Source organism: Nerophis lumbriciformis, linkage group LG04, assembly GCF_033978685.3.
Source record: "Nerophis lumbriciformis linkage group LG04, RoL_Nlum_v2.1, whole genome shotgun sequence".
NCBI classification, from domain to species: Eukaryota; Metazoa; Chordata; class Actinopteri; order Syngnathiformes; family Syngnathidae; genus Nerophis; species Nerophis lumbriciformis.
The window spans coordinates 22,331,733-22,349,155 of NC_084551.2; the positions used below are offsets into that span (position 1 = coordinate 22,331,733).

General features: G+C 36.5%; 1 protein-coding gene across 2 annotated transcripts in view; it reads left to right on the plus strand.

Annotated features, from left to right (window-relative positions):
* LOC133597770 (CUB and sushi domain-containing protein 3-like) overlaps window positions 1-17,423 on the plus strand; it is a 589,433-nt gene that overhangs the window by 257,020 nt on the left and 314,990 nt on the right. For both annotated transcript variants that reach the window (XM_061950753.2, XM_061950761.2), the window contains exons 21-25: window positions 2,372-2,560; window positions 7,074-7,243; window positions 8,219-8,375; window positions 11,710-11,901; window positions 13,970-14,096. In XM_061950753.2, the coding sequence (XP_061806737.1) occupies window positions 2,372-2,560; window positions 7,074-7,243; window positions 8,219-8,375; window positions 11,710-11,901; window positions 13,970-14,096 (835 nt within the window). The remainder of the gene's footprint in view (window positions 1-2,371; window positions 2,561-7,073; window positions 7,244-8,218; window positions 8,376-11,709; window positions 11,902-13,969; window positions 14,097-17,423) is intronic.

Below are 17,423 nucleotides of genomic sequence, written 5' to 3' on the forward strand. Positions count from 1 at the left end.
CAATCAGTTGATAAAACATTGTCCTTTACAATTATAAAAGCTTTTTACAAAAATCTACTACTCTGCTTGCATGTCAGCAGACTGGGGTCGATCCTGCTGAAATCCTATGTATTGAATGAATAGAGAATTGTTTTGAATCGGGAAAAAATCGTTTTTGAATCGAGAATCGTGTTGAATTGAAAAAAAATTGATTTTGAATCGAATCGTGACCCCAAGAATCGATATTGAATCGAATCGTGGGACACCAGAAGATTCACATGTATATATATATATATATATATATATATATATATATATATATATATATATATATATATATATATATATATATATATATATAACTCTTATTTTTTTGTGATGGAGTGATTGGAGCACATACTTGTTTGTCACAAAAAAATATTCATGAAGTTTGGTTCTTTTATGAATTTATTATGGGTCTACTGAAAATGTGACCAAATCTGCTGGGTCAAAAGTATACATACAGCAATGTTAATATTTGTTTACATGAAACTTGCCAAGGGACATGTAACCAAATATCAACATTGCTGTATGTATGCTTTTGACCCAGCAGATTTGGTCACATTTTCATAAAACAACCAAACTTCATGATTGTTTTTTGTGACCAACAAGTATGTGCTCCAATCACTCTATCACACAAAAATAAGAGTTGTAGAAATTATTGGAAACTCAAGACAGCCATGGCATTATGTTCTTTCCAAGTGTATGTAAACTTTTGATCGCGACTGTGTATATGTATATATATATATATATATATATATATATATATATATATATATATATATATATATATATATATATATATGCTAACTTTAATGAGTTTGCTTGGTTTGCTATATCATCTCAATTTTTTTATAATTTTTTTAGAAAAAGTATTTTTTAAATGTGTGACGGGCCATTAAAACACTTGCTCTGGGCCGCAAATGGCCCCCCGGCCGCACTTAGAATACCCTTGGTTTAACCCATTAAATGTGACCCAGCATCCACTGTTATGTTTGTTTCTTTTGTAGACAAACCAGAAACAGCAACAATAACCCTAACTCCTTGTCCTCTAACCCAGTAGTCCCCAACCACCGGTCCGCACAAGAAATTAAAAAAAAATATTAAAAAAATTAAAAATTTTTTTATTTTTTTTTGTATTAAATCAACATAAAAAACACAATATATACATTATATATCAATATACATCAATACAGTTTGCAGGGATACAGTTCGTAAGCACACATGATTGTATTTCTTTATGACAAAAAATAAATAAATAAAATACCATAACACCCCCACCCCGTCCCCGTCACACCCCAACCCCCTCCGGACCGTGGGACAAATTTTCAAGCGTTGACCGGTTCACAGCTACAAAAAGGTTGGGGAGCACTGCTCTAACCGGTACAACTCTCATGTGTACTCAAAGCTCAGACCCTCTTTTAGTTTTCGACTACATTGTTAAGCCTTCAGGGTTTTATAATATATCAACATTTTTTAACACACCCATGTCCTGGCTTCACAACAAAATAGCATAAAGACAATGACTGGACAGTTTCAGTGGAGATCTGCTTTGTAATCAAAGTACAATTTAAAAAAATGTTGCTGGTCATATTAATGAAACACAAAAACCTTTGAATTTGTGAAAGTAGCTATTATTGATATAAAAGAGAAAGGCTTAAAATAAATGCATACTGAAATACAAGATGCAGATGAACAACAATTATTGTTGATTGTTTTAAATAAAAATTGTGAGTTGTGGATACCAACAGTTTGATATTGTTCTGGCAAAACAAGCAGAGTCCCTTTTTTTTGGGTTGGAAAAGCTGTGAAAATAAATGTTACCAAAATAAGTAGCTCTCTGTGATTTTCATTTTGTAAAAGTAGCTCTCAGAAGAAAAACGTTTGAAGACCTCTGGTTTAGAGAATGCACTTTTACTGCCATTGAGTTTCTACTTGTAAGATTGGTTTACTCTGTGTGGTAATCAAATGAGTAAATCATCACCTTTTGTTTTTCTCACTATGCACACAGTTGTGTGTTGTCTGTGGTTGTGTTGTGTGGTTACAGAAGACACTTAAAACATTGGTAACTTATTCATAAATCGCAAGCTGGTGCAATGTTATTGGGGGAAAAAAAGCCTTAAACCATCACATCTTCAGAAATTCATGGCCGCAACAATCTACCAAAGCCTGTAAAATACTGCAGAGACTGTTAAATGTTCTGGACGTTACACCAAATTTAGTTATATTAAACACCAAATGTAGTTATATTATTAGTCATAAAAACTTTAAAGTAACAACAAAGGACATACAAAAAAGCAGTAACTTGACAGCAGATTTTCTGTCACTGATTTATTATTGTCATTAATTACAGAGTATGATCTTGAGCCTTGTCAGGACCCTGGGACACCTCACTTTGGCTCGCACACAGGCTCAAGGTTTGGCATTGGTGACAACCTGTTGTTCCACTGCAACACTGGCTATCGTCTGCAGGGGGCAAAGGAGATTGTGTGCTTGGGAGGTGGCCGCCGAATGTGGAGCGCCCCTCTGCCAAGGTGTGTGGGTAGGTTGCATTCTGTTTCCTCTTCTATTTGCCAATACAGTATGTGTATATTGAAATGTTTCAACTTTGCCAGTGTTAGCTTTATATTTACTCCACTCATGCAGGAAGTACAGTACACATTAGACTTTGAGGCAGCCTATAAATTTGGTGTATTTCAATAAAGTCCAATATGTTACACAAGAGACACACTGATGTTTGCACCCCATAATATCTGGTAATAGCTGACTCTTGAGATACTATGCTGACATTTCATTACAAAGGCGCTTTGTCATTTGCTGTCACACCACGGAATTATTTTTGCATGAAATGCAACTGCAAAATCTGATTCCGGGCTCACCAGTTAAGTGATGAGGTGTAATGAACTTATAAATTTTACATATCGTTGCTGTAAACAATGGCAGCGTTACCCGTGGAAAGCTCCTTCTGCTCTTTTTGCTTTTAATTGGCTCCACACTTTGAAATATTCATGGACTTATATTAAAGGATGCTTGGTTTCAAAGTCGTATGAAAGAACATTGCCATACATTTCCATTCGACTTCCTTTCTCATTTAATGGCTTCAATGAGAATGGTTAATTGTGCAAAGTAATCCTGCACTCATTTGCTTTGGCATATTGCGACAACATTTATGCTTTAAAAGTAAGAAAGAAAAACTATGTAAATGTGCTTAACATTTTACAATGTCTCAGTACTAATTGATGATGCAGTACTTATAATGATAAATGCTCATAAACATGGATGTACTTCTGATTGAATCTGATTTTAGTATAAAACTAGAGCATGAAGTCTACAATCATTGGCACTTTAACTTTAACTTTAACTTTAACTTAACATTCATTTTGAAAGTTGACAAAATATATATATTTTATCCGTCAAAAAATCTGGTAACGATCGAAACAATTTTTTTTTACTTAATAACGTAAAATAAAAAGGGAACGTAATTGACACTTCATGCCACACAACTTGTTTATGATGGAACACATCGTGGGCCCATGCTGGCGGTCCTGCTGCGGTTGACTTAAGTGGGGCGGCCCAGGGGCGATCTTTCCGTCTGGCTGCGGGGAATCTGTGGGCCCCTCAGGGCGGGTCCCGTCTTTATGCCCACGTGGGTTGTGGTCTCTCGCTGGCTTGGGTGCTGGTTGTCCCCTGCTTCTCCTGTGCCTTGTCCTTGGCCAGGCGCATCTGTCTACGGCCTGCCCGGTGGCATATTGGACCAGGTCCTGGGGATCCCGTCGCTGGCCGGCCTGCCTGCGTGGGGCCGGTGGTTCCTTGTTTCCCGGGCACTGGGGCCGGCGTGGCGCTATTGGGAGAGTGGCCGTGCCAGCAAGCTGAGGGTTCCTTGTTCGATCCCCACCTTCTACCAAACTCGTCACGTCCGTTGTGTCCTTGAGCAAGACATTTCAACCTTGCTTCTGATGGGTTGTGGTTAGGGCCTTGCATGGCAGCTCTCGCCATCAGTGTGTGAATGTGTGTGTGAATGGGTGAATGTGGAAATAGTGTCAAAGCGCTTTGAGTACCTTGAAGGTAGAAAAGCGCTATACAAGTATAACCCATTTACTCCACCTGCTGTTTTGGGTTGGTCGATGAGCTTCAAGAGGTATTCACCTGAAATGTTTTTTACTTCACATGTGTGCTTGAAGCTCATTGAGAGAATACCAAGAGTGTGCAAAACAGTAATCAGAGCAAAGGGTGGCTATTTTGAAGAAACTAGAATATAAAACATGTTTTCAGTTATTTCACCTTTTTTGTCAAGTACATAACTCCACGTGTTCATTCATAGTTTTGATGCCTTCAGTGACAATCTACTTTGTAAATAGTCATGAAAATAAAGAAAACACATTTAATGATGAGGTGTTTCCAAACATTTAGCCTGTACTATATATATATATATATATATATATATATATATATATATATATATATAAGGGCTGTGAATCTTTGGGTGTCCTACGATTCGATTGAATATCGATTCTTGGGGTCACGATTCGATTCAAAATCGATTTTTTTTCAATTCAACACGATTCTTGATTCAAAAACGATATTTTCCTGATTCAAAACGATTCTCTATTCATTTAATACATAGGATTTCAGCAGGATCTACCCCAGTCTGCTGACATGCAAGCAGAGTAGTAGATTTTTGTAAAAAGCTTTTATAATTGTAAAGGACAATGTTATATAAACTGATTGCAATATTGTAAATTTGTTTTAACTATTAGATGAACCAAAAATATGACTTATTTTATCTTTGTGAAAATATTGGACACAGTGTGTTGTCAAGCTTATGAGATGTGATGCAAGTGTAAGCCACACTATTGTTCATTTATTTTTATTTTTATAAATGTCTAATGATAATGTCAATGAGGGATGTTTAATCACTGCTATGTTGAAATTGTAACGAATATTGTTACTGTTGTTGATAATATTAATTTTTGTTTCACTACTTTTGGTTTGTTCTGTGTCGTGTTTGTGTCTCCTCTCAATTGCTCTGTTTATTGCAGTTCTGAGTGTTGCTGGGTCGGGTTTGATTTTGGAATTGGATTGCATTGTTATGGTATTGCTGTGTATTGTTTTGTTGTATAGATTAATAAAAAAAAATTAAAAATTAAAAAATAAATAAATACAAAAATTAAAAATCGATTTTTAAAAAATGAGAATCGATTCTGAATCGCACAATGTGAGAATTGCGATTCGAATTCGAATCGATTTTTTCCCACACCCCTAATATATATGTATTGCTCAATTAAAGTTCGATATGATACGGTCCGATATAAAGCGATGTTCTATAAACCACCATGAACCCCAAATTTTCACCGTTTTTTTTTTTCCACCAGAGTCAACCGCATTGTTTTCACCAAATTATCGACTATCAACACTGTATCGACACACTGGTCAATAGGGTAATTATTGATAAACCGATGTGACTGGGTACCCAGTTTGAGAAGTGGCCGGTTCGGCTACTTTGGTTACAGCCCCCTCAATCGATAAGATTCAGCTGTGAATCCTCAAGTTAATCGAGTGTAGACACATAAACCGGTTATCGCGCCGAACTAGAAATCAGTTGACAGTTATTTGTCTTTAAAATGACACGAGAGGCAGGGTTGTCCATAAAAAGAGTCACAGGTTTGTTGCGTTACTTACGTAACTGGAGACGAGTATAGACGTACATATATGGACTGGGTGTCGCGCGAGACTAGCAATTAGTACACAGTTTATCCTTAAAACAACACGAGAGTCACGGCCGCCAAATAATTACCCACAAGATTCGTTACATCAACACTGCGGACCGTTTTGGGGGTTACCCACATATGCGGTCCTCTCCAAGGTTTCTCATAGTCATTCACATCGACGTCCCACTGGGGTGAGTTTTTCCTTGCCCTTATGTGGGCTCTGTACCGAGGATGTCGTTGTGGCTTGTGCAGCCCTTTGAGACACTTGTGATTTAGGGCTATATAAACAAACATTGATTGATTGATTGATTGATATTGTAACATCCCAAGGAATGGCGGCACAGACTAATTACCAGTTTGTCTTTCTTTCTTTTGCAAAATGCAACGTCCTTTTACAATGGCCTCAATTTCCGTGTCTCGCTCTCTGTACTGGCATTGTCAAACTAACTTTCAACTCCACAACACACATCACTTCTTATCCTTGTCCCCAAAGTCCCGCTCCCCAGACAAGCCATTGGTTAGAACCATCTCTGACGACACTGACTTGACTTGACTCTTGGAAAAGAAATATATTTGACATTTGTTTGCCTTTTTACTTTATAAAACATCTTTGGGGATACATATTGTTTTAAACATTCTGAAATACTGGCAGCTTGTAACTTTTATAGAATGCACTTTTTTTATATTTGAAGATGAAAGTGCCTATTGGGGGTTCTCATTTATCCGGTTATTGTTATTCTCATGGCACTCAACTCCTCTATATTTTAATTGATAAATGTCCACTGTTTAGATATTATTTTAACATCCTTGACTGGTGTTGTCTCATTCCGCTTTTCAGTATGGTGCAGATTAGCAACACTATGCTCAAACTGCTTCAGAAAGTAAATTAGATGCTCTGTCATGTTTTTGATGATTCTTTGTTTTATTCAATTAATATAATCCACTTTTTTTCAGCACTGTCTTTCCTCATTTTTATGGCTGGAAAAAAGTAGTTATGCGAGTAAGAACAGTTGTTTTGGTTGGATTTTACGGGTTTCACTGTGACATTTGCTATGCCAACTAATAGTGGATATGCTTGTAACTTAACTTTTTGCTAGCAACTTAAGGCATATAAATTAGCCAAGAGACAGCTCTTAAATTGCGGGCACTTTTGAGATACCGTTGTATTTATAATTGTTTATTTATATTTATATTCCATTTAGTGCAATACTGGGAACATGTGCATATTTCAGACATTGTTGCAAATGGTGATTAATCATGTTTAATTAATGTATAAACTATAATTAATCCGACCACATTTTTTATTTATTTGACAGCCTTATGAATATATTTTTTTTTTTCTCACAGCGGAGTGTGGATCAACAGTCTCCAAAAATGAGGGAGTTCTACTGTCGCCCAACTATCCATTGGACTATGACAACAGCCACGAATGTGTATATAGTATACATGTTCAAAAAGGCAAAGGAATCAACATCACTGCCAGCACGTTTCAACTAGCACAAGGTGACATCCTCAAGGTAAAGACATGATGCAGGGACATTCTGTTCTGAGGGTGACAAAAACAAACATGTATCCACACCAAAATAAGTCACAAATAAGTCAATATATGTCAGAAATAAAAACAGGTTTGGGCGAATTTCATTATGTAAGGAATGTTGCGCATATTACAATAGCTTTGGCTAGAAGCAGGAGCATGAATATATGTATCAAAGAGGTGACACAAATAACCCTCTGTCTCAGCAGGAGCTCACTCACTCTTTGTAGTGCAGATGTTTAATGGTGTGATCAGTCGCACATGTCATCCCACCGTCTTTGTCTGGTGTCTCTTTCTTAGTCGTTTATGAGCTTCTAAAACTGTTTAGAAGGTTACAGAACGCAACTCTAGCCTAAAGAAACTTTTATTTTTATTTTGGAATATTACCACTGGGAAATATAAGGAAACAATGTGTAGATTCAAATTACAATTTTAAAATGAGAAGCATGAAAATGAAAATCTGTGTGGTTACTACTATTTACTAAACGGAAAATAATGCACCTCGTACTTATTTCATGATTCACCGCATGTAACCTCTAATTGAACATGTGTACTGCAAATTAAGGAAAATTGGCTACTTGGTAAATGATTGCAGTCCATGCTTAACATTTGATTAAATGAATACAACTCTATTAATTGGAAATCATATTAACCTTGCACACTGCACCTTCATCAAAAAAACTTTTGTTTTAAGTTTGATATTATGCATGCCACTTTCTGCCTTGTGAATTTACCACTACTGATTAATAGTATCAAATCAAAGAAGTTACGGTCCCTTGGAGCAATTTCTCATATTGCAACATAAAACTAATATTCAAGACCAATAGCTTCGGTTAATTGTTCCCCTGTTTCTTCAGTATTCCTTTTCAATGTAATCATTCTGGTTGTCTTTGGTTCAATCATTGTAGGTTGCATTGCATCCATTATTGCATTCTTCTTTTCTTTTGTCTCTGATCAGGTGTATGATGGTAGAGATGGTGCTGCCGCACTTCTCAGCACGTACACCGGCACTTCCATGCTGGGTCTGTCCCTGACCAGTACTTCCAACCATATGTGGTTGGAATTCTACTCTGACCAGGAAGCGACAGCAGCTGGGTTCCGCCTCACATACCGTAGTAAGACTCTGTTTATGTCATGTGAGGTTGTGAAGGCTTTGTCCAGTTACTAAATAACACATACAATGATGTAATATTGACGCGTAACCTTCTTTAATGTACCTTGTACAGTTGTTTAGGGTCTATTATTGAAGCCCTGGCACTACGGCATATACTCTAAAACCTAACTATTTTTGATTATTTACTTCCTCAAAGAAATTACAGCATTACGTTGTGGTCCGATTCAATGTTCTTTTTTTACTAGTCTGTTGTTGTCTCTTGTCCAAGTTGTAAAATATACGCTACTTCCACCATAAGTTGCAGTTTTCTTAGAAATATGAAGCTAGGGCTGTAATGATTAACCGGTTAAGGATCTGATCTACTAAGATCCAAATACCATGCGCTAAACAGTATGTGCTAAATATAAAATTGTGTGTACTATCAGTGATTGCGTGTGATCTACTAAGACCGTGTGTACAATTAATAAGTACAAAACTGGTGCAGGCCACTTTATTTAAATAAGGTTTTGGCATGTACTATGCGGCTTTCACCATGGAGACACTCATTTATTGCACATTCATGTTATCATGTTCTTTCCTGTGGTGTTTTGCTTTGTTTTCAAACATGCAGTAGACCATTTTGTACCAATTTGTCTGGGCATTTAAGAAGTAGTCCTGCAGTCGAATCTACAACAGAAATTATTTTTCTGCATGCTTAAGGTTTGCCCCGGCAGATGCTGGCACTAACTGCGAGTGTGCGCTGGAATGTTCCATTCGCAAGAAAATGCATATTGCAATAAGTGTGTTTCTTATGTATGAAAAAAACGAACGCCATTAAAACATTTTTTAAATGCAAGCAGGCACCAATTTATCAATCAATTTAATGTGTTTTAATAAGCCCCTTAAGTCATCCAGCAGCTATAACATTAGAACATGATATTGATTAATAGACGATATGTTTACTATTTTGATTTTTGACAGTCCATATGTGTTAACAAGAGTATGTAGGGCAGAGCTGCAGCGCAATCTCCTCCTTTCTCACAGCTATTTCTGCCCAACTGCCGGTTTGCACGCACATTTCATACGTGCTGAATGAAGACACAAAACAGCTACCACATAACAGTTTTAGTCTTGCCTAATCACACTGCATGTGGTAAATATTTAGATTAGCATTTTTCCTCCCACTATTGTAGGTGTTCTGATGATCAGCATATATTCTGCATATTCATGAAGACAAGCACGTTAAATAGATTGTGCTCCTTATTTTGCAATCGTCTGCACACGAGCTTATTAGATCAGCTTTGCATGCCCTATAAAGTTTGCACATGTTCTAATACAGTGGTTCTCAAAGGGGGTACGCGTACCCCTGGGGGTACTTGAAGTTATGCCAAGGGGTACGTGAGATTTTTTTAAAATATTCTAAAAATAGCAACAATATACCTTTATAAATATATTTATTGAATAATACTTCAACAAAATATGAATGTAAGTTCATAAACTGAACATCAAATCAAGTAGGCTATTCCATTCATTACAATGCAACAATGCAATACTCAGTGTTGACAGCTAGATTTTTTGTGGACATGTTCCATAAATATTGATGTTAAAGATTTCTTTTTTTGTGAAGAAATGTTTAGAATTAAGTTCATGAATCCAGATGGATCTCTATTACAATCCCCAAAGAGGGCACTTTAAGTTGATGATTACGTCTATGCGTAGAAATCTTTATTTATAATTGAATCACTTGTTTATTTTTCAACAAGTTTTTAGTTAGTTATCTTTTTTTCCAAATAGTTCAACAAAGACCACTACAAATGAGCCATATTTTGCACTGTTATACAATTTAATAAATCAGAAACTGATGATATAGTGCTGTATTTTACTTCTTTATCTCTTTTTTTCAACCAAAAATGCTTTGCTCTGATCAGGGGGTACTTGAATTAAAAAAATGTTCACATAGGGTACATCACTGAAAAAAGGTTGAGAACCACTGTTCTAATACATGCAGAACTTTAATAGATCGGGTCCTATATCGATTAATTTGATTTGAAAAAAGCTTTGGTTTATATTGGGTATCTTTAATTGTTTGATAAGTTTAATTGATAAAAATGTATGGAGTCTGAACCGCATTGAGTGCCTGGAACTGAAAATACATGACATAATTTCTGCACGGCCACTGCAATAGAGCGTACATTAGAGCGGTGGTGTGTGGATGCAGTGATCTATCTGGCGGCCAACAGCGGAGAGTTTAAAAAAATGTTTTTTATTAATGCACATATGTTAATGCTGATGATGAAAATTGTTTTTCACCAATTTGTTCTAAAATACACATTGAGGCTTCAAAGTGTGTTTTATCCGATTACTCGATTGTTTGTTCAGATAATTGATGGCCGCAGCCCTTTATGCAGCGCATGCTTACAGATGAAACATTACATTATAACAAAATGTGGTGTCCTCGACATTCATTTAAAGCATACAACTACAAACGTTTTGTACAGTAAATTACATTGATTGTGATTGGTTGTCATGAAATGATGGTTTAATTACCCACAATAAAGCATAAGTTGAATACATTTGGAGGTGTTCTACATATGTTCTCAAGTTTAAAAGCAGCATACAAAATGTGCACTGTTTGTGTGCAATTTCTTCAATCAAAATAAATGTGCCTTTGCCAATTGGAAATGATTGAGTGATGTATGGAAAGACAAGGCTCTTATGGACAGCTTACATAGTCTTCTTTCAACATGAAATCTCGGTTCATGTTTTCATGACTTTTCTATCAAAAGTGCCGATGTAATTTTCTAAATGTGAGCCATAACTGCTTCAGATTTATGCTGGGCATGACACTTGTAATACTACCATAACATCTGGCATGGGCAAAGACCTCGTGGTAAGGAGAGACTGTAAATCAGCACTGCTGGGTTTATATGAGGCCGCCGCTGCTGCCTCGCAGAACACTTAGGTTTAGTACCTGAAGATAGGCAATGCATATTAAGGGCCATGGTCAAGTTCAAAGACTTTCTGCAACATTTTTTTTGTTTGGGTTTTATTTTATCTTTATCTGTATTGTATGGCATCCAAGTAGAACAAGTGCATATAATAATAAATGTTCCCAGTCAATTGTCCCTGTAATTGCAAACATCTAATTCTACTTAGTGTTGAATAATCAATTTTTGCCAAGGAATACAATCGTATTGTAAGCTCAGCACTCACCGGAACTTAATTCTCAAACGGCAATCAATGCCTTTTAACACCAATGATAAATAAGAACAATTGTGCTTAAAAGTGGACTCAATTAGTTAAGAGAAAATTTTTGTGCATTGTCTTCACTTTGTCTCTCACTTGGACCCTTACAGGTTTTGAGCTGTCCCACTGTGATGAACCTGGAGTGCCGCAATTTGGCTTTAAAGTCAGTGACCAGGGTCACTTTGCTGGAAGTGCAATTACGTATGGCTGTGACCAAGGCTACACCCTTCACGGCAGTGGCATACTTAAGTGCATGACGGGAGAAAGAAGGGCATGGGACAGCAATCTGCCATCATGTATAGGTAATATTTTTCTTCTGTACCTCATTTGTTCTATTGCAGTCCATATGTGTACACATTTTCAGGCCATACACAATATCAGCATTGATCAGCATTCAAAGATTCACCTCATTCACCGTGTATGAATGGATTCATTGTGAACAGACAACCTTGTGCATTACGCTGTTTCCTGTTACTTAGGTATATAGTTTAGGTCAGGGGCCCTCAATAAGCGGCAAGGGATGAAATCATATAGTTTTACAGAAAACTGCTATTATTGACGATGTACATTGTGGATGGCTCAATAAATCAATGGGTGATGACGCTTACTCTCTGAACAAGGGGAACCAGGGTGAAAGGTGACATGTATCAATATTATCGTTTTTATTTAAATATAGTTACATTTAAAACAAATTACCAAACTTAATCGGGACCCTTTGTTTAGATCGGACAGCCCAGGAGCCATCATCACATTTTTTATGCATATTTAATGGAGACCTTCGATGACTTTAATCTACATTTAAAACACTTTGTTGTAGTCTACATAATATGTATGGTAAATGGTAAATGGGTTATACTTGTATAGTGCTTTTCTACCTGCAAGGCACTCAAAGTGCTTTGAGACTATTTCCACATTCACATACAGATTCACACACTGATGGTGGGAGCTGCCATGTAAGGAGCTAACCCCGACCCATCAGGAGCAAGGGTGAAGTGTCTTGCCCAGGAACCCTCAGGTTGCTGGCACGGCCGCTCTCTTAACCGAGCCACGCCGTGTATATTGGATATGCTTTGGTGTAAATTTTGCCCCACAGTCACATCTATAACCCATTTTTTTAGTCTGTCTGCAAAATGTTCCCAGATTGCAAATGAAACCTTGCCCCACCTACTCCAAAAGTATCAAAATGTATCTTTTAAAAATGTACAATGATTCAGGTCACAACATTAGGTACACCTGCACACTCTCCTACACACACTAATACAGACTTGCATAAAAAAGCTGATTTGAACGACATTTATTTAACTGCCTACATGTCACATGTCAGTATTATTATGCGCAGGCCAAGATTATATGAAAATAAAACTTTTATCTTACTTTCTGGGGGTTTCCTCCAACTCCTCTCCCTCAGACTGATAGCTTTACTTAATGTCCAAATAAGTATGTCCATCTCGCCATGACATCACAACTTAGCCAGACTGCATAACCCAAGTTCACGCCAAAATACATGAACATTGTGACTTGATGCTTTGGCATTGTTTAACAGTAGTATTCGTTATTGTAACATTAAGAGGGACAAGTGGTAGAAAAGTGATGGCTGGATAATAAACCAGAAAAGAGGAAAATCATCATCGGTCCATATTCAACCTACTTAGCCAAGGACATGACGCACAGCTAGACTGTACTTTTTATACTCATAATGAATAGCACTGTAGAGGCAGACAAAACATGTAATTTTTTTCCCTGCACTGTGCAAACCTGTTGAAAGTGATACAAGTCACTTTTTGTATTTTGTTTTATTATGTAAGAAAGGACATTTTACACAGCTGTGTGCACTTCCTCAGTGACAAACGAGAGACTTTTAGCATACAGTATTTAACTCAATCAAAAATATCTTTAACGGTGGTTAATCACTTAAGGCTCAGAATTAAATGTAAGCCTAGTATTCGTGTGATGAATGTTAAATAGGATTATACTCTTTTTACTTTATGATGAATTGTTACTCATTTTATGCCTGAATACTGTTTAAATGTGAATAGAACCAAGTACAGTTAGAAACTAATACTATTCTCCTATTAATTATGTGTCACTTGTTCTTTTAATATAGACAGCAATAAATGCCATAGTTTGGATTAAAATATATTTATTACTGTTTTGAATGCAAGGACTCGCCAACGCTATATATTCTCTGGAACGTCTTTTTAAAACGAGTTAATGATACTATTAGCAGACACTGAGATGAGATATCTTTTGTAAGTTGCAAAGGCCAAGCAGAACTTTTTTTTCCTCGTCTATGGAAAAGTATAATATTTCCTGGTGCTTTATTGTCAGAAAAGCTTTTTGTTTTCATTATATGTGTTTGTGTGCATTCAGCGGAGTGTGGCGGCAATTTCAAGGGGAAAACGTCAGGACGCATCCTTTCACCTGGTTATCCATTTCCGTATGACAACAACCTGAGGTGCACATGGACCATTGAGGTCAGCTCTGGCAATATTGTCAGGTAATTCAGGTTGCTTTTACATTGTGTTGACATTTTTTTCTGCTATAATCAGTTGTTTTTCTTTACTGTTTAAAAAAAAAAAATACACTATATGGAGAAAAGTATACAGTCACATGTTTACTAATTGGATAAACATATTGTTGGACGCATTTTCTGTATCTGTTAGGATTTTTGTTAATTCATCCAGAATCCCCAGAGAAGAGACCCAAATTGTTCCCCTAAATTAAATGACGCTAAAGTTTTTGTAAAACAATTAACATAAAAACATGTCCAACTCCGACTTGAATTGTTTGATAAATGTATCTAGGTTGTTTTATATCCTCTGTACGCATATTAGTACTGTCAAATTATAAAAAAAAACAAAAACATGAATCACTTAAATTAATCTCGATTAATCGCAGACAATTACTTGCTTGCATGGTTGAATAAACTTTAAAACAGATTCCAATATGCACATTTTACAAATACAATTTTATTTTCAGAATGTCATACACCATTTTTTAATGTTTTACTTGATTGCAATTCAAGTAAATTTGATTTGATTTGCTCATAATTTGGTAACAATTGTATCTAAAGTCCAGTCAGGTTGTATTTTGAATTGAAATGTGCCACCAAGCACACAAGTTAGACTCACCTCACTCATCTTTGCACTGGCGTATGCATTGACCTGATCACTGACTGTGTAACAACATGCCTTGCCTTTTAGGTAACTAAGGGAAAATAGCAAGGGCCTGATCTTCTAAGATCCAAATACCATGCGCTTAACAGCATATGCAAACTCTAAAATTGTATTTACTTCTAGTGGCCGTGCTGCATGTGCTCTAGTAAGGCTGTGTTTACGATTGATAACTGGTGCAGACCGCCTTATTTAAATTGGGTTTTTGCGTGTACTATGCGGCTTTGATCATGGAGAAACTTATTTACTGCACACTCATGCTAATATGGTCCGACTTGATGCATTTTACTATGTTTTGAAACATACATCAGGCAAATATAATATGTGAATTTTAGGAGATATGTTAATATGATATCTTCTATATGAAAAAAACTAACGTCATTTAAAAACACATGCAGACACCAAAACACATCAATTTAATTCCTTTTCTTCAAACCCTAAAGTCATCAAGATTTGACAACATATCTAACCTATAATTAATAGGGGTGTGCAACTTTACAATTAATGGTGATCCAATATGAATCTTGATACATGGGTTACGATATTATTCACTAACAATACTTTTTAAAACATTACGTTTCAATGCAGATGTAAGTTTTCCATAGTGAAAAGAAAATGTAATATATCATATCATATCAGAATCATGTCATGTGTTTATTTTTTAAACAGACTAATACAAAACAGGCAGTTCCTGTATTAATTATTAGCAAATAGGTGGGTTGCAATCGCATGACCGAGAGGCACATCTGGGCCCTTCTGGGTTTCAGGCGATGGTCTTCTAAGCCAGGGGTGTCAAACTCAAATACAGAGTGGGCCAAAATTTAAAACTGAACAAAGTCGTGGGCCAAGGTTGAACAAATTAACCTTTTAATAGGAACCCAAACAAGTTTTGCATTCAATATTGAACAAGCAAGGCTTATATAACTTTATAGTGACATGCAAAATTGAGTTTCAAATAATAATAATAATAATTAAAAAATATCAATGGTATATCAAATAAAATTTAAATAAAAATGTAATGCCTGTTTTCTATTTGCAGCCTTCTGAGGTAAATATCAACATTAACTATTTCCACAGGCTAATAATACATTTGAAAATAAAATAACAATGAATAAACCAAACATTCAGGACTTTAAACTGCTCAGTTTGCAACACACTGATCTAATCTGATGTGCCCAAGCCAGATACCTGCCATATTTTCTTGGATGCTAGTTCATTAATGTCAGGGCTCAGGCTTTGAGCTGAGGCATCTTTCATTATCGAACGAAGTTGTTCATCAGTCATTATATCTCGTAGTCCACCCGGACCACAGTCTTGGGGACGTGCTTTAAAGGCACTGCGTTTATCGTCCTCCAAGAGCTGTCGTCACGTCTGCTTTTCATACATTCCAACAACGTGCCAGCCCGATCACAAAATATGCGCGACTTCAACACACATGTAAAAGCCATGCATACTTGGCCAACAGCGATACAGGTTACACTGACGGTGCTCGTATAAATAACTTTAACACTGATAGAAATATGTGCCAATCTGTGAACCCACACCAAACAAGAATGACAAACACATTTCGGGAGAACATCTGCACCGTAACACAACATAAACACAACAAAACAAATACCCAGAATCCCATGCAGCCCTAACTCCTCCGGGTTGCAATATACACCCCCGCTAACACCAACCCCCCCCCACCCTCTCCGTGCGTCAGTTGAGGTGGGCAGGGGTTGACAACACTGCGCTGAAATGTGTGTGAAAATCAAAGACACAAAGACCCGCCTTACTTTTCTTCTGATTGGTCTACATTGCGTGGTACTATCGTATTACATCATTACAGAAGTCTTGCAAGATTACAGCAGTCATATTTTGTATCAGATCTACAAACCGATTCCTGACTTTTCAACCGGACATCTTAAATATACAGTAGATGGATCATGAGGCCCGACAAACATAGATCCCTAATAATTAATAATACTAATTTTTGACAGTCTATAAACAGTATGTTGACAAGCATACGTAAGACGGCGCTGCAGCGGGATCGCCTCCTTTCTCACAGCTATTTCTGCACAACTGCCAGTTTGCACATACTTTCTTGATGTGCCAAAAATAAATACAAAGTGGGCGCTGAACAATTTCAATGTTGATATGGCAGACCGCTTTTGCTAAATAATTATATTTACGTTTTCTCCTCCCGGTATTGTAGGTGTTCCGATAATTAGCATATATTCGGCATCTTCATGAAGACAGACACGCTAAATGGATTGCGCTCCTTATTCTGCTCAACTAAAAGAAGCAATCCTCTGAGCACAAGTTTAGTAGATCAGTTTTGCATGTGCTATCAAGTCTGCACATGTTTTATGACATGCAAACCTTTAGTAGATCAGGCCTCAAGTGCGTTCAGAATAAATTGGGTGGTTACTATGCTTTAATACTAATACTTTGGCTATTTTTAAGACCCTTCTTAAAACCCATTTTTATTCACTGGCTTTTAACCCAGCATGAGACTTTAAACTGTTTTTAGCTTTTAACTTTTTTAACTGTTTTTAACTTTTAAACTGTTTTTTATCCAACAAACTGTTCTTAGGGTAATTTATATTTGCTTTTTAAATGTGTATTTTTATTTCTGTTTTAAATGTTATTTTTTAGTCTGTCCTTTG